This window comes from Zychaea mexicana (genome assembly GCF_025766255.1).
Source record: "Zychaea mexicana strain RSA 1403 chromosome Unknown BDB00scaffold_6, whole genome shotgun sequence".
Taxonomy (NCBI): domain Eukaryota; kingdom Fungi; phylum Mucoromycota; class Mucoromycetes; order Mucorales; family Lichtheimiaceae; genus Zychaea; species Zychaea mexicana.
The window spans coordinates 607,477-621,804 of NW_026516669.1; the positions used below are offsets into that span (position 1 = coordinate 607,477).

The window sequence follows — 14,328 nt, forward strand, 5'->3', positions numbered from 1 at the left end:
TATCTACAATTTGCTGTACACAAGCGAGCCTCCATCAAGGGCAATCGTGGCGCCATTCGTGTATTGACCTGCGCGGGATGACAGATAGATGCAGGTGCCAGCAACATCCTCAGGAGTACCAATACGTCCAATAGGAATTTTTGCACGGATGGAGTCTCCAAACTTCTCCAAAGTTTCGCGCATCATCTTTGACTGGAAAGCACCTGGTGCGATTGAGTTGAATACAACGCCGCGCTCGCCGAGCTTACCGGCCATATGGCGTGTGAGATCTGCGTATATATATACGACAGTGATTAGATATTTCGGTCTTCCTTCCTAAACATCATCCAAATGATCAACTTACGATGAAGACCTGCTTTGGCAGATGTGTATGCAAAAGTCATTTGTGGTGCGGCCTATTGTTGCAAATATTACGATTAAAAAGAGGCGAAATCGCTTTAGTTGATAATACTGATAGCACTTTTTTTGGCGTAGAAACTACTTACTCGGAAACCATCAATAGATCCAATGTTGATGACTGACGAAGGGTTGTCAAGGGTTGATTTGGCCGTCAATAGCGGCATGCAACTAAGTTATACTTATTAGCTACAACCCTTTGTGTATAGCACCTACAATGGATATTTTGTATAGCCGCGGCCCCTACTTACGCCTGTGTGAGTGAGAACACGCGCTTCAGGTTGAGGTTGATAACCTTTTCAAAGGCATGGTCCGGGAATGTGTCAAACTTTTCAGCCCAATTTGCTCCTAGCAAAGTAAATTAAAGCACTGTCAGATCAAGGGATACATAAATAACAGACAAAGAATCGGACAGACCCGCATTGTTGATTAAAACATCCAAATCTATTATCCAGAAAATATTCAATTTGAAAGTTAGTATGAAATGCAAAAGCTAGGACTGTCGCATAGTACGCGAACTAAATCACATCAATCAATCGAACATACGGGTTTCATGCTTCGAAATCTCTGCTACAAGGCGATGGACTTCTTCAAGTTTTTGCAAATCAGCAGCAACAGGAATGCACTGACCAGGGCCTTTGGCAGACAGTGCCGTTGCAACCTTTTCACACGCTTCGGCGGATCGGCTCGAGATATATACTTTTGCGCCTGCGCTGACATATCTGTGTTGTGATCGCCAAGTATCAATTAAAGTTGATCGATCATCTAATATAATGGATGAGGTATAATGCAACAATTCTTACCCCTATGTAGAAAGATATCAACGAAGTATGTTGTTGATGAGAATCATCCGTGTTGCTAAACTTCCTAACTTTTGCTGTCATTTTGAAACAAATCATCACGTACCGTAGCGATCATTTCACCAATACCACGGGAGCCACCAGTGACAAGCACCACCTAAAAGGCGGATGCATACAGATGAATTTCGTGAGCAGACCCACAAACGCTCATTGAAACACCAATAAAAGGGACGAACAAATATGGTACCTTATCCTTAACGTTGAACAAATTTTTGATATCCATTATCGCAATTTATTGAATGGCAGTTTGATGAAAAAAGAAAAAAGAAAAGAGAAATGCAGTAAACGTAATTTTTAAGGTTGCAGGTGGGAAAATAGGGCAGTGTTTTCATTAGTAATTGTGAATTATTTACTTGGCTCATGGTCCGCTGCTTAACCTTGCTCGTACTCCAGTTTGCGCTCATAGAAATCAATCAACTGCATTCGGAAAAAAGTATAAGCTTGCCCATTTTTCATATCCTTGCCCAGCTCTGCTTTAGCAATTTTCGCACATTCTCTTACCTTTTGAGCACATCGCCGTCGGATTAAATCAGTCGGATACATGGAGAGCGTGTCATCCTCCCTTTTTGTCATTTTAAAGCTCACATTAATATTTTGTCTTTGAACTTTCCTCGTAGCCTCATCATCAAAGCAGAAACGTATATTACCATCTTACAACACCGTACAAAACAGGACCCTCTTGTGTCACTGCTTCAATACAACGCACGCTGGTTTTCCAGTCCCAAGACAGCTCTATCCTAAAGTCCAAGTCGAATATAATTTCATCCACCCCGGAGTCGCCGGACCACATTGTACTTGATGGTGTTGGTACTGAAGCGGTGGTAGTAGCAGTTGAAGCTGATGAATTTGAAGGCGGTTGTTGCTCAGAAGTGCTCAGTGCTAAGCTCTCCTCGTCTTCTACGTCCGAGGTAAATGACACCGAATCATCCCGTGCCGTATCTTGCATTCCCTCGTTGAATCCCGTATGTACAAAGCTGTTGTAGGTCGATAAACCGTTGGTTGTCGATGAATGCTGTGGTGGAGTTGATGCTGATGCTAGTGTTAATGCTGGTGCTGGTACTGGTGATGATAGCTGTATGTGTACGCGTGATGGTGGCTCCGAATTTTGTTCGAGAGCCGAGACTAAGGGATCGCTAGTAATGCTTCGTGGTAGTTTTTCGGTATTAGAAGGAGGTTTTGCTAGCCTTCTTTTCTTTGGTTTGCTCAGCCAGTATTCATTGACAAGTTCGTCTGCGTCTCTAGAAGAGGGAATATAGACGTGTTCCCATAAGTGGTCATGCTCAATATTATATAGCTTGCCGTTGGTCTCAACGCAGAGTTCACGGAAAGAATGCCGTACACTTTGTAATCAGGTTCCCACGTGTTCCAATTGTCATCGAATCCTTTCCATTTGATGTAATATTCTGTAAGGCGTTTCTGTAAAAAAAGACACGTTCATTCAGACATCATAGGGAACTTGACAACACAACACAAAGTACGATTATGTTTAGTTACCCTTCCGTGAAGAACAGATCGGTGCTTAAGGATTTTTTCTACTTCGTATTCGTCCTCGTCAAGGTCCTCATCGTAGTCAAACTCGTCTCGTGAAGTCTGTTCATACACGCCCATACTGTATTATGCGCAGTGAGCTTGATAAGATGGGAGCAAGTAACAAAACGACATGCTATTTGCATGGCTGGGTTTTGATTTTGGTTACGGTCACGCGATACATGGCGACCACAATGCAAAAATATCGCTTACATACTCCGCGCAATTTCACCTCAGAAGCGCATGCCAACGAACGCTTTTGCTGTATAATTGGCATAGTAGACTTGTTGATACGACTGAGTGACTAGTATGTGCAGTAGATCTGCTGTAGAACCAATCGACTGGGTGGATAGTGATTTGGGTTATATAGTAAATGGAGTACGGCTGAAACTGTTGCATAATGAGCGGGTAGCGTTGTTACCGCCCAAGCCGCAGATCCAGCCTTTAACAAGTTTTACAGAGTGTTATCGTCCTGGAAAAGGCGCTCAAAGCTTGTATATGACAACAGCATGGAGCGCCTTAACATATAGTATCTCCAATGTATATAGACTTTAGTAGCGATTTAATACCACGTACAAGACTATTTTATATTGCGTACTAACGACAGTAGCCTTAGCACTTGCAATAGCCAAAATGATCAGGGAAGACCAATTGTGAAATGGATAAATCAGTGCCGAGCTGAATAAAGTCTTTCAATCTCTCATCTCTTGTACCCTCCTGTAAAATATGGGGAATGAAAGAAGTTGCCGCTTTATAACCACAGCATGGCGAGCTAACTGAAGCTTATGCGACTGTACTGAACAAAAATTAGCGCTAGTTACTGCTTCAAACAGACTCTACATTATTCAGGGACCAGGAAGGGAATTCCATCAAAATGGACGCGTATCCCAAAAGAGAATATCAGGAACGAGATCAGTCGGGGATGCCGTTAGTAGTACGCGCTTCCGATTCCCGACTGTGGCTTGGCACTGACGTCTGCCATAAATCTCGAACAACATGGGAGAAATGTTTCTTCGTTTCTTTTCCATCTGTTTCCCACTTTCCATTTTCCTTCACCTTCCAGTGAGGCAAGTATCATTTTCGATTAGTTTCGCTGTTAAAGCTAGATTGGGGGATACATATACATGATGAACCTTCTGTGTATGTCTTAAGTGGGGGCACATATGGAGAAGCCTTCTTTGTCTACGGGCGCTGAAGGTGAACCCTCTCCATCCTCATTGGATGTGGATATTACAGAATGTCTGATGTATGTAACCTACGCAAAAGAACATCTCTTTGTAACGTCAAAGCTAACATGGATTTTGTCTAATAGGCTGAAAATATATTTTGGTGCTTAGCAGGAAATTAGTGCTAGAAGTAGAAGTTATTTTCATGATAGCTATGATAATAAACATCAATATGAATAAACCAGACTTGGAAGAAATAAGAGCTATAGTCTGTTTGCAACAGCAACCTGCATAGTGTCAATGATTCACACGTGTCTGGTGCTGCTAGACAACAAATTTAAGTCACATAAAAAATCGGGGAATTGTTGGTTAACAACTATATAAATGAAAATGCTGTTTAATTGTTTTGTGAGTACTATATTACAGTTTGATTAAATCTACTCGTGTACGTTCCATGATTGTATCATTGTCAGTCGAGCTGACGTTGCTAGGCTGGCCATGAACAGTAAATCGAACATAGGTACCCGTTGTTTGTCGTCGAGATAACTGACCGGGATTAACGCAGAGTACTTGATCCACCGACTAAAGAAAAGGTAAAATTAGGATCTATCCATTACGAAAAAGCAGTTGCGATCGACAGTACCTTTATGGTTTGTTTTAGTTGAGACGGTAAGATAAAAATATCGGGCTTGACAGGTATTTGGATGTCTGCAATCCGCTCAGCGTCAATGCTATCAGTAGATGCAGCTGGGAACAGTGGATAAAAGCTACACGATAATGAAAGAGAATAGCAGCATGAGTTTCTCACATCCATCGAGAAACGGTTTTATATCTTTGTTACCTGTGCTGTTGCAAAACGTGTCCAAATAATCTTGCTAATCGATCTGAGTTGCTCCTATAAAATAAATAAAATTTAAAATCTGGGACACCTCATCTCTTTTAACTTAATATGAGTTACTTTGCTATTTCTTCTCTGCTCAGATGCTTGTAAATATCAATGTTGCCAATCGCAAACGCAATTCCATTGATGTCAACCAATGCTGGATTGCTTAATGTCTCGATGTTTGTTAATCCAAGCGACTGTGCCGGTAAACTTGGTTGAGGGAATACAGGGTACTGTTGGACGATATCGTCAGCATGAGGCAGAATCATCACTCGAGTACCGGGACATTCTTGCGCAAATTTGGATAGTCGACTAGCCACTCGTTCTTGGAAAATATCCTCAGGCAGAGCGTCTATTGAGCCATTGACAAAGCCTGGGTGGTTCTCTGAAACAAAAGGTCCCAGCTAGCCACAACAAAACCAGTTAATATATACTTCCTTGTAATCCAAAAATCTTATTTTGAAGATTCTGTCTCACCAATATCACGACATCTGGCCGTTGCTTTGTACATGACCTTAACAGCTCATCCAGTGGCTGATATGACAAATCGCTGTCCAATGTGTACGGTCCAGCAGACACAATGATCTCGATAGGTTTTCCTTGCGTGAGTTGACTGATTTCAGTTAAATCATCTGCATTTCGTTCTAAAACTGATGGCACTTGCGGCTGCCATAATATATAAGTTTAAAAACTGATATCCACGAAATCCCAAGATGTTACATTTACATACCACGAAGATTTCTTCTGCAACAAATACTCGCCCAGTAATATTCGTTCCTTTTACGCCCACAATCTAACAATGGAGTAGATGTTAGCTTAACGAGCTAAGATTGACTCTTATCATATGCAGTTTAATATCCTCTTGTATATTACCTGACCAGGGAATAATGCATAATTCTGTACTTTGCCAAGATCCAAACGTACACGTTTGCCCATACCCAAATCGCGGGACGTTTCGAGCACCACAGACTTGTCATTCAGTTTTCCTTCCGCAGCGTCACAGCAAATACGACCGACTGCCAGTATTTCGCCCTGATTGATTTGCTTGTCAGTACTAATTAATTGTAATCATCTTACAAGCTTTGTCCCGGTACCTGGTTTGCTCGAGTTGGATTTGTAAATTCCTGTTCGTTATCCTTGCTAATGTATTCTGAGAGATAGTCGATTTGTTCGTCTAGCACTGATTTTAGAAAGCTATGCATATTAGTATCTATCGTGTAGCTATTGCCATCCCTTTTCTGTAGTATGTAACCCACCATCCGCGCGATCTTTGATCTTTTCAAACATGTAACGATATTCTTTTACAGAAGGTCGAATCAAATCGATCTTGGTTCGTTTTTTCGTTGTGTCGACTGGTCCACGCAGTGACAAGTTACCATTAAGTGAATCTTCAACCGCATTGACAGCTTTGAGAGGAGCTGCAGCTTTGTTTCCAGACTCCTGCGATCTTTTGTTCCAACACAACCAACATAAATGGTTAGATAACTTTCGTCAGCTTGTCCACGTTTTTGCTTTCCATCACACAAGAAGATAGAAAAACTAACTGGCTTGAGGTTAATTGCTCGCTTATGTCCATAACGTCGCTCACACGTGATGCTTTGGTGGTCGCTGCTCGTTTATTGTTAGTACTTGTGAGGCGTGACATGCTATGATATGCAAATCAGTTAGTGGAACACAGTAGGGAAAGAAATTTACACTATCCAAGAAAGAACGTACAAATTCTCGAGTGCGTCGCCTTCGTCCGTATCCATTGTATATTCAGAAAGGTCGAAGCTCATGTTGGAACCAGCTTTAGAATCTTTGCGGTGTTGTAGCTGTTCTGCTGGTTGCTGACTCTTTTGTTGCAAGTTCTGTTCAAGTTCACGTTGGAGATTTACTTTAAGCTGACGAACGAGTTCTACTGTAGGGGTCAGAACACCAGTACCCAAATTAAGGGTGAAAGCTTCCCATTTGAACTTGATATCTTGTGGCGATAAGTCGTAGATCCGGCACAAAGACGACACTACATTTCAAATGGATTGTTTAGTCAAGCAAAGAGTACAATTGAGGGCACAATAATCGAGAAAACGAAACTTACGTTCAAGTACAACATCGCTATTTTTTTTGGCGTCAAGACCGAATGTTTCTTCTAATTCGCGTTCGCTCATAATGAATACTTTTGTTTATGTTGGCAGCAGTTGGTGCGAGCTTGAGAAAGCGGAAAAAATGCTGAGTCGCGTCTACAACGCGACAAATCGCGGTATCTTCGGTTCCTGAGCTGCCGAGTGAAGGTGTGGCGGAACCGAAAGTGACGGCTTTGTCTTAAACTGTCCTCACCTGCATTGATCCCGAGAAAAAAAAGTTTCAGGGTGACACTTCCTATACTGTACTATTACTATGGCATATAATTTGAATGCTACCAACTGGCGAGGTATTGCACGATCGTCCGGATCGGCATACGCTCCTTCAGAATATACAGCCTCGGAAATTGACCCCAAAGGTATAGCATTGGTGCATTCGCCTGAACAAGAAGACAAAACTCGGCTGTAGGCTGATCAGTTGTTGTAACGTTTAATTAGAGGAAGAGGATTGGGATGACTGGGAGCGTGAAAGCGCTTACGATGCCGATCCCAAGTGTCTATTTTGCTCGGACGTATTCGATTTACCGGAAGACGCTTTTCACCATTGCAAGGAGGCTCACGGGTTTGACTTTTTGGCAGTCAAGCGCTCCTTAGGTAATAAGTCTTTCATACAGAGACTCTCTTGAGCCATGCCAAGTGTTTTAACTTGTTATATATCTATGACTAATCTATGTATGATAGGTCTCGACTTTTACAAATGCATTCGCATGATCAACTATATCCGAAAACAAGTACGACAGATATATTGAAATATCGTGTGACGACATAATTTACTAACAAAGTGAAAAATAGGTGCTTTTGAAGCCAGATCTCGCCAACACAAAGGAATTCACTCTGACAGGAACAGAGGATTTCTGGGAAGACGATGAATTATTACAACCAGTTCTCGAAGACGATGCACTTCTTTTCGGTATGAAATTTGGATATCTGGCAATTACGGCTGGAGCCATATATGATTTTAATTTGACTAATCACTCTCTATATCTGCTTAGCCTTTGAGGAATTGGAAGTAGCTGATGATGATCAACTTCAAAAAGAGGAAGAGCGCCATCGATCTGCCAACAAAATCGATTTTTCATCAATCAAACCAAATACCGAATTGGAGAGCCAGTTACTTCAAATGCTCAAGAACAGCAGCGAAAATAGCAAGCAATTGCAACAGCAGTTTGAAGAATACAAGAACATGGTCAAATCCACATTTTTGAGCAACATTATCGATGATACACGCAGGTTAGTAGCGGGAACTTGAAGCAAGATTTTATCTCTTAAGCTGATTATTCGATATATCATGTATATAGTGAGAGATCAATGTCTGTCATGAGCGTGCGCACTGATGGAGTACCAAAAATTAAAGAGGATCCTGTCAATTATTATTTTGAAGGCTATGCTCAAAATGGTAAATCATAACATTGGATTGTACTCTAATTTATTTGGTCCTGAAGCTAAACTTGGATTATACATTAGATATCCACGAGCAAATGTTAAAAGATAAAGCACGCACAGAAGCCTACAGAGATTTTATGTACGAAAACAAGGATGTATTTAAGGATAAGGTACCGTATTGTTCAGTGGAAATACAATCAGTAGGGATTCAATCTAAATCTCAGTAGACTGTTTTGGACGTAGGATGCGGCACTGGCATTTTATCTATGTTTGCTGCAAAAGCAGGCGCTAAGAAAGGTAACGATTGTGTGGTTATTATGGATGCATCAGCATCAAACTCATTTAATCTTTCTCTAGTTTTCGCTGTGGACAACTCCAACATTGTTGAAAAGGCACGAGCCAATATAAAAGAGAACGGACTGGATCGAACAATCACGTATGTCATTATACACTTGGCTTGATTTCTCCTTTTACAGGCCGGTTATTGATTAGACGTTAAAAACTTCGTAGTGTTATTCGTGGTAAGGTTGAAGAGATCCCGTTGCCGGTATCGCAGGTCGATATTATCGTCTCAGAGTGGATGGGATACTTTTTGCTTTTCGAGGCCATGTTGGATTCCGTCCTTGTCGCACGTAACAGATGGCTTGCACCCAACGGCATTAGTAAGTTACATTCTTTTTTCTCTGTTGGTACTACTAGCGTCTATTGTATAAAATGTTTAATATCTTTTGTTTCTTTCTAGTGGCACCAAGTCAGACACGTATCTTGATGGCTGCGCTAGACGACGAAGATTTGAAAAACGACCGATTTAACTTTTGGGACGATGTATACGGATTCAAAATGTCGGCTATGAAGGAGCCTGTGTTGAATGAGGCTCTGGTAGAATTTATCAAACCTCATACGGTCATTTCCAGTACAGCTACACTCAAGGATCTGTACCTGCAGCAAATTGTCGTTAAGCAGCTGGATTTTTCGAGCAAATTTGAGATTGAAGTTTTGCGGGACGGCACTGTGTATGCTTTTGGCGGTTGGTTTGATACTTGGTTTACGCGAGATGGCCATCCCATCCCTCTAGCACAGCAAGCACAAAAGGTGCAAGGCGAAACATACTTGACGACAAGTCCGTTTGGCGAGGATACCCACTGGAAACAGACAATTTTTGTCCTTCAAAAACCTATTCCAGTCCAGCGTGGCACGAAAATTCATGGCGTTTTTACGTGCCACAAGGGCTTGGATAATCCTCGCGAGCTTGAATGTGGCATCCAGTATTCAGTGGACGACTCGACTGATGTTTGCGTCCAAAACTTTACACTTCGTTCATAAACAAAAATGGCATTTTCTTTTCTTTCTTTTCACCTCATACAAATTTCATTTCGCATGCAACAAGCTTTAATAAACGTGTCCACTAAGATTATCACTTTGTACGATAACATTCCTGTTTTAAATGTTCCATTTCTGCTTCCTTTAAAAAAAACGGCTGTAAATGGCTAATAAAGTACGTTCCACAACGTCGTGTCACCACTGCATCGTCAATCTCTGTTTGCTTGGCAGCTCCTCTGCTTTACACTCTCCCTCCGCTCTCATCTGGCAATGACTTCGTACGGCTCAGTTGCTGCAGAAGATTCATCTACGCCATTGCTTGAAGAGCAACGTCCCCGTTCAGAACAAAAGGCGGACGACCGAGCGGAATGGCGCGTACAGCTTGGCGAAATCCTCGAGAATGAAAAGGTGCACCTGACAATTGTCGGCATGACGCTGTTGGACGCAACTTTAGTTTTGTTTCAGATCATTTATACCTTTTTCCATGAATGTCAAATGGGAGGATCACCTAGCCCCTGGGTCCAGAGCTTAATCGAGGCTGCCGACGTTATTAGCCAACTTGTTACCTGCATTTTCTTGATGGAACTGACTCTTGCGCTGGTCGCGTTCGGCCCGCAATACTTTTTGCCCGGCTGGCCTCATTGGAAATTCCATGTATTGGATCTTGTTGGTAAGCAAGCAAACGTAGTTTTCTTTTCTGTAGTAGTAGAGAGATGGGTAGATCTAGGGCAATTAGAGCATACAGCATACTCACGCTTATTCTTGTGCTAGTTGTCATTGCAACCTTTGTGTTTGATATCGTGTTGCATGGCAAAGAACGCGAAGTGGCGGAACTTTTAATCATCTTCCGTTTGTGGCGTGTTGTGAGAATTGTCGAAGCTGCAGTACTCAGCATGTCGTATGCAAATCAAGAGACGGTGGAGAATATCAACGATGAGTTAGAAGAGCTCAAGTCTGCTTACGCCAAGATTGAAAAGCAACTGGAAGACGAAACGCAGAAACGTCTGGAGCTTCAAAACCAACTGGATCAGCTTCGATCTGAACAGTAACAAGAGCTCCATAGCTTAAATTAGAACGTATATTGATTATATACCATGCAGGTCAATAAAGAGATAATGATACCATGTCTAAGGAAAAGCTCTGCTATGTATGTGCTAAACCTTACCATGCACATGCTAGCAGCCAAGTCAAGTGATTTAAAAGGCTACTGGAAGGGGTTTCTAGAAGTGCAAACGCTTATTTTACGCCTTTTTCTTTCAACATGAGCACAAAAACTTCAGAAACACTAAAACCTATTTAACGAAAACCGCAAGAACGAAAAGTGATATGGAAAATCAACAGATTGTCGTCCCACTCCTATCCCTGTTGTTGTTCTTCCAGGTAATAAGCTGCTGCTTGTTTATACAGATGTATGATAGTATATTGGTATGATATGCCAACGACAATTGACTTCATTTACTTTTAAATAGCAACTTGATACTGTAAATGCTTGTCACAAGTGTGGGTTGATTCAGTCATGGTTGCCTTTTGCATATTACTTTTCAATAATTCGTTTGCATCTCTTTTTTTCTTTCTTTGAGAGTAAGGAAGACTGAACTAGCTTTTGCTCTCTATGTTGCTGTTGCCAGGATGACTTTAGTTATATAATCTAGACATCCTGAATGCTGTTGTTTATTCGTTACCGCATCTGCAGGGTATTACAATGCTATCCAATCCATTGAGCGGAGTTGGGATCCAGGAAGCTTACTAGGGTGATGTTTATATCTTGGTTGACAGCACACAGTAGCACTCCAGCGTCTTGTATCAGGCTTGCCTTTTCTCTGGCGTTTTGAGCTTGCTATCGTATTGTTGTTCGTTTGGTAAGCATCAAGCTTAAGACACTGGGTTCATTTACTGAACAACTGCTCATGAGTTTTGTTACATATAGAGTTTAAACAGACAAAGTACTGTAGTTAGAATTTGCCCAGAAAATATGAGGAACACTTTCCGGGAATCGCTATATTTCAAGATGTTCTTGATCCCGTATATATCCTAGCATGTGGAAGATGATAAGGTTCCCGCTTACCATAAATATTGACCTTTGTCAGTAAACTTGACTCCAATAAGTCCTCTGCGTAGTATAACTCTCAAAGCGGTTCGAGTATAGTTGCAGCAGCACGTTGGCCAATGAAATCCAAATACCGGGCATTAAAAATCCACTGCCCGACATGAACAGGAACGCGCGTATGCGCATACATACAGCATACAGACTGCTTTTTTTTGGTCATAAAGGGAGAGGGGAGGAGGCGACGATGGTCTTTCTATTCAACAACGGAAGAAAGAATATTCTCACTTCATTTTTTTTCTCTCTTCTGTCACAGAGACTATATCATATAGAGTGCGAGGTGATCCCTTTTGTGACGAAAAGAGGTACACAAGCATTTCTGATATATAAGGAAAGCATAGGGTAACCAAAAAAAATTAGTCTGTGCTTTCGCTCAGGTTTGAAAGGGCACCAGACTCGCTGCCGACCAGATCCACATCGTGCTGCCTTTCCATCAATCCTGGATCTAGTAAGTGTATATGTAAACATTTCAAATCGATGCTTGACTATACAGATATCACAACAATCCAACCTGGAAAACTGATTAATTAAACATGCTGCCAATATTGTTTATCAGCTCATTATAAATAAAAGTACAAGCCAGACTGCAAATATCACCGCAATGGTACTCAATTATTAAAAATATGTTGTATGGCATACGAAGATCATCTGTCCGAGATAATCCTGAACACCCCACGACTTCAATCTTTTTACTAGATCCTTCGATGATACGAAAAGCATTGATGCCTGCATTGGTGAGACTATAGATCCGTGAAACACGCAATAGCACCGAGCTTTCGACTTGTTCAAAATGCTCAAGGACAGCACCAGTAACACCTTTCACGGCTGTCAGTTCCAGATTCAGTATTTTGGTTTCCTCAAGTCGTTGTGCCCACACAATCCATCCTGCCTCTGTGAGAAAGTCGTCGACACTATTACTGTACGGTGATGTGCGGGTTCAAGCTTAATCTCCTGACTAGTGGGTGCTGTGATGGTTCGCACAACTACATTAGACCTTGGTTGTCGATGGGTATGTTCGTGAGACGCATTTTTTCAAGCTGTTGCAAACGTCGAAGCGGAGTAAGATCGCAAAGAGGATTCTCGCTGAACATGTGAAGGAAATTTCGCAAGGAAAGTATACGGAGCCGTTGCAGCGTACCGATGGTTGCGATAATGCTGTTCAGATACTGCGTTATTCCAGCGCGATTTCCAACTTCCAAGATCTCATTTTGTTGCTGCATGAGCAAAATCTGGGACCAATCTTCGCTTGACATACCAGTGATGTCCGTCAACCCCAAACTTGTCAGCTGTGTGAATTGGTTGCGTGCCAAGACATCCCAGCAATGAATATCAGAAAGACCACAGGCGACTATACGTAAATGTTCTAGTATCGGCTGCGATTTTACTACTATCGGCATGATCCTCTCGTGTCCCTTGCCGTTGAATAGCAGTTCATAAGCCATACTGCCTTCCTCGCCATCATTCGATGCTTTCCTTTCAGTTACTTAATATAAGCACTCGTGCTTCTTGATAGTGAAATCCATCTGTCTGCTATGACTGGTTCGCTGCATTCCCACATAATGTAGCGTAATAGAGGTCACAGCTCATAAGCTGTATAGATGTTGGTTGGAGATACGTTGTTGAATCGTGAGTAAGGCGATAATATCAAGTACTTGATGTGGGAGCAACGCTGCAATAAGGGACGGATCCGGTATTTAAAACTGAGAACACCGTCCAGTCTTAAGAAGATAATGTTGTGTATCGGTGGCCTTTTGTGTCTGCTTCTGCCATCAACTTGTTCAAGAGTAGCGTCTGATAAGTTAGTGCGGCCATCAAACATCACTGAAAGATGCGTTAATGACGGCAAGAAGTCCAGTAGCGTTGGCAGCGAGATATCGCAAGTGTGAAATGAAATCGTCAGAGCAGTTAGCGTATGCGAAAAATATCTGATGATACCTGGCAGTAACGTGCTACTGTCGAAAATAGGTTGTAATTGTTTGCTATGCACATGGTTGCTGATGTCTTATTTTTTTTTATTGAAAACAAAGAAAAAGCTTTAGTATATCTTTTGCGCATAAGCAGTAGTAAGTACTACCGAATACGCGATCCTCTTAACGCAAAAAAAAAGAGTATCGTTTTACTTCACCAAGGAAGCGAATGCTGTATCTTCGCCAAGCAAGTCGTTCCAGTACTTTATACGTGGCTTGAAATTTGATGTATACTGATTCGACTTGTTGTCCCAAACATTGAAGCATCGCGTCGCTCCTTTTGTTCCATGCATCAGGCGAGATTCCCACCAGTGTCCACAGGGCTGTCTGGTAAGTGGGGATCGCGTATAACCAGCGGCGACATACTTTCACACATTCGACACAGCCCGCTGTCCGATAAACGAGAAGATGTACTGAATGATTCGGGAGGCAAAATCGAGATCAAATCAGTCATATTACGTGTATGTGAAAGGGGACGCGCGAAAAGAAATTTGGCACGAGGCTTTTAATCGAACAAAGCCTGTATAAATTTGGAAAAGGAGGACCCTGAAGATTGATCTATTGTAACCACCAGTAACTTCATTAAATCTATGCTATCATAG

At 41.9% G+C, this 14,328-nt stretch overlaps 7 protein-coding genes across 7 annotated transcripts; 2 read left to right on the forward strand and 5 right to left on the reverse strand.

Annotated features, from left to right (window-relative positions):
- Positions 1–3: 3 nt before the first annotated feature.
- BDB00DRAFT_881399 (uncharacterized protein) lies at positions 4–1,479 on the reverse strand (the record flags this gene model as incomplete). Its single annotated transcript, XM_053128076.1, has 8 exons — positions 4–269; positions 344–395; positions 486–567; positions 648–744; positions 814–840; positions 943–1,118; positions 1,289–1,353; positions 1,444–1,479. 8 exons carry the CDS (start codon positions 1,477–1,479, stop codon positions 4–6), a joined length of 801 nt encoding a protein of 266 aa, XP_052984472.1.
- Positions 1,444–2,895, reverse strand: BDB00DRAFT_925437 (uncharacterized protein). Its single transcript, XM_053128804.1, has 3 exons — positions 2,751–2,895; positions 2,596–2,672; positions 1,444–2,494 (listed from the first exon to the last, which is right to left on the reverse strand). Exons 1-3 carry the CDS (start codon positions 2,862–2,864, stop codon positions 1,900–1,902), a joined length of 786 nt encoding a protein of 261 aa, XP_052984473.1. The 5' UTR covers positions 2,865–2,895; the 3' UTR covers positions 1,444–1,899.
- Positions 2,896–4,314: 1,419 nt separating this feature from the next.
- BDB00DRAFT_503679 (DNA polymerase alpha subunit B N-terminal-domain-containing protein) lies at positions 4,315–7,089 on the reverse strand. The gene is made up of 12 exons (XM_053117630.1): positions 6,910–7,089; positions 6,549–6,834; positions 6,377–6,478; positions 6,089–6,279; positions 5,927–6,012; positions 5,706–5,864; positions 5,563–5,625; positions 5,310–5,498; positions 4,908–5,236; positions 4,791–4,844; positions 4,593–4,716; positions 4,315–4,531 (listed from the first exon to the last, which is right to left on the reverse strand). The coding sequence occupies exons 1-12, from the start codon at positions 6,977–6,979 to the stop codon at positions 4,370–4,372; spliced, it is 1,815 nt and encodes a 604-aa protein (XP_052984474.1). The 5' UTR covers positions 6,980–7,089; the 3' UTR covers positions 4,315–4,369.
- A 119-nt stretch (positions 7,090–7,208) lies between these two features.
- On the forward strand, positions 7,209–9,658 carry BDB00DRAFT_881409 (S-adenosyl-L-methionine-dependent methyltransferase; the record flags this gene model as incomplete). The annotated part of the gene is made up of 11 exons (XM_053128077.1): positions 7,209–7,311; positions 7,391–7,546; positions 7,634–7,683; positions 7,745–7,862; positions 7,945–8,182; positions 8,275–8,348; positions 8,417–8,505; positions 8,563–8,632; positions 8,693–8,771; positions 8,846–8,997; positions 9,078–9,658. The coding sequence occupies 11 exons, from the start codon at positions 7,209–7,211 to the stop codon at positions 9,656–9,658; spliced, it is 1,710 nt and encodes a 569-aa protein (XP_052984475.1).
- A 100-nt stretch (positions 9,659–9,758) lies between these two features.
- Positions 9,759–10,787, forward strand: BDB00DRAFT_801613 (uncharacterized protein). The gene is made up of 2 exons (XM_053121881.1): positions 9,759–10,325; positions 10,427–10,787. The coding sequence occupies exons 1-2, from the start codon at positions 9,926–9,928 to the stop codon at positions 10,702–10,704; spliced, it is 678 nt and encodes a 225-aa protein (XP_052984476.1). The 5' UTR covers positions 9,759–9,925; the 3' UTR covers positions 10,705–10,787.
- Positions 10,788–12,115: 1,328 nt separating this feature from the next.
- On the reverse strand, positions 12,116–13,201 carry BDB00DRAFT_867857 (uncharacterized protein; the record flags this gene model as incomplete). The annotated part of the gene is made up of 3 exons (XM_053126395.1): positions 12,116–12,204; positions 12,399–12,650; positions 12,754–13,201. 3 exons carry the CDS (start codon positions 13,199–13,201, stop codon positions 12,116–12,118), a joined length of 789 nt encoding a protein of 262 aa, XP_052984477.1.
- Position 13,202: 1 nt separating this feature from the next.
- On the reverse strand, positions 13,203–14,111 carry BDB00DRAFT_503782 (uncharacterized protein). The gene is made up of 2 exons (XM_053117631.1): positions 13,885–14,111; positions 13,203–13,760 (listed from the first exon to the last, which is right to left on the reverse strand). The coding sequence occupies exons 1-2, from the start codon at positions 13,991–13,993 to the stop codon at positions 13,336–13,338; spliced, it is 534 nt and encodes a 177-aa protein (XP_052984478.1). The 5' UTR covers positions 13,994–14,111; the 3' UTR covers positions 13,203–13,335.
- Between the last annotated feature and the right edge of the window lie 217 nt (positions 14,112–14,328).

Coding starts and splice junctions, on each gene's coding strand:
- BDB00DRAFT_503782 (XM_053117631.1), bottom strand. CDS start 13,993: ATGCTTCAATGTTTGGGACAACAAGTCGAATCAGTATACATCAAATTT. Junction 13,761..13,884: donor ATACAGCATTCGCTTCCTTG/GTGAAGTAAAAC, acceptor AAAAAAAATAAG/ACATCAGCAACCATGTGCAT.
- BDB00DRAFT_801613 (XM_053121881.1), top strand. CDS start 9,926: ATGACTTCGTACGGCTCAGTTGCTGCAGAAGATTCATCTACGCCATTG. Junction 10,326..10,426: donor CCATGTATTGGATCTTGTTG/GTAAGCAAGCAA, acceptor TTCTTGTGCTAG/TTGTCATTGCAACCTTTGTG.
- BDB00DRAFT_503679 (XM_053117630.1), bottom strand. CDS start 6,979: ATGAGCGAACGCGAATTAGAAGAAACATTCGGTCTTGACGCCAAAAAA. Junction 6,280..6,376: donor GAGCAATTAACCTCAAGCCA/GTTAGTTTTTCT, acceptor TTGGAACAAAAG/ATCGCAGGAGTCTGGAAACA. Junction 5,499..5,562: donor TTGCAGAAGAAATCTTCGTG/GTATGTAAATGT, acceptor ATATTATGGCAG/CCGCAAGTGCCATCAGTTTT.
- BDB00DRAFT_925437 (XM_053128804.1), bottom strand. CDS start 2,864: ATGGGCGTGTATGAACAGACTTCACGAGACGAGTTTGACTACGATGAG. Junction 2,673..2,750: donor GATCTGTTCTTCACGGAAGG/GTAACTAAACAT, acceptor CTTTTTTTACAG/AAACGCCTTACAGAATATTA. Junction 2,495..2,595: donor TGGGAACCTGATTACAAAGT/GTACGGCATTCT, acceptor TCCCTCTTCTAG/AGACGCAGACGAACTTGTCA.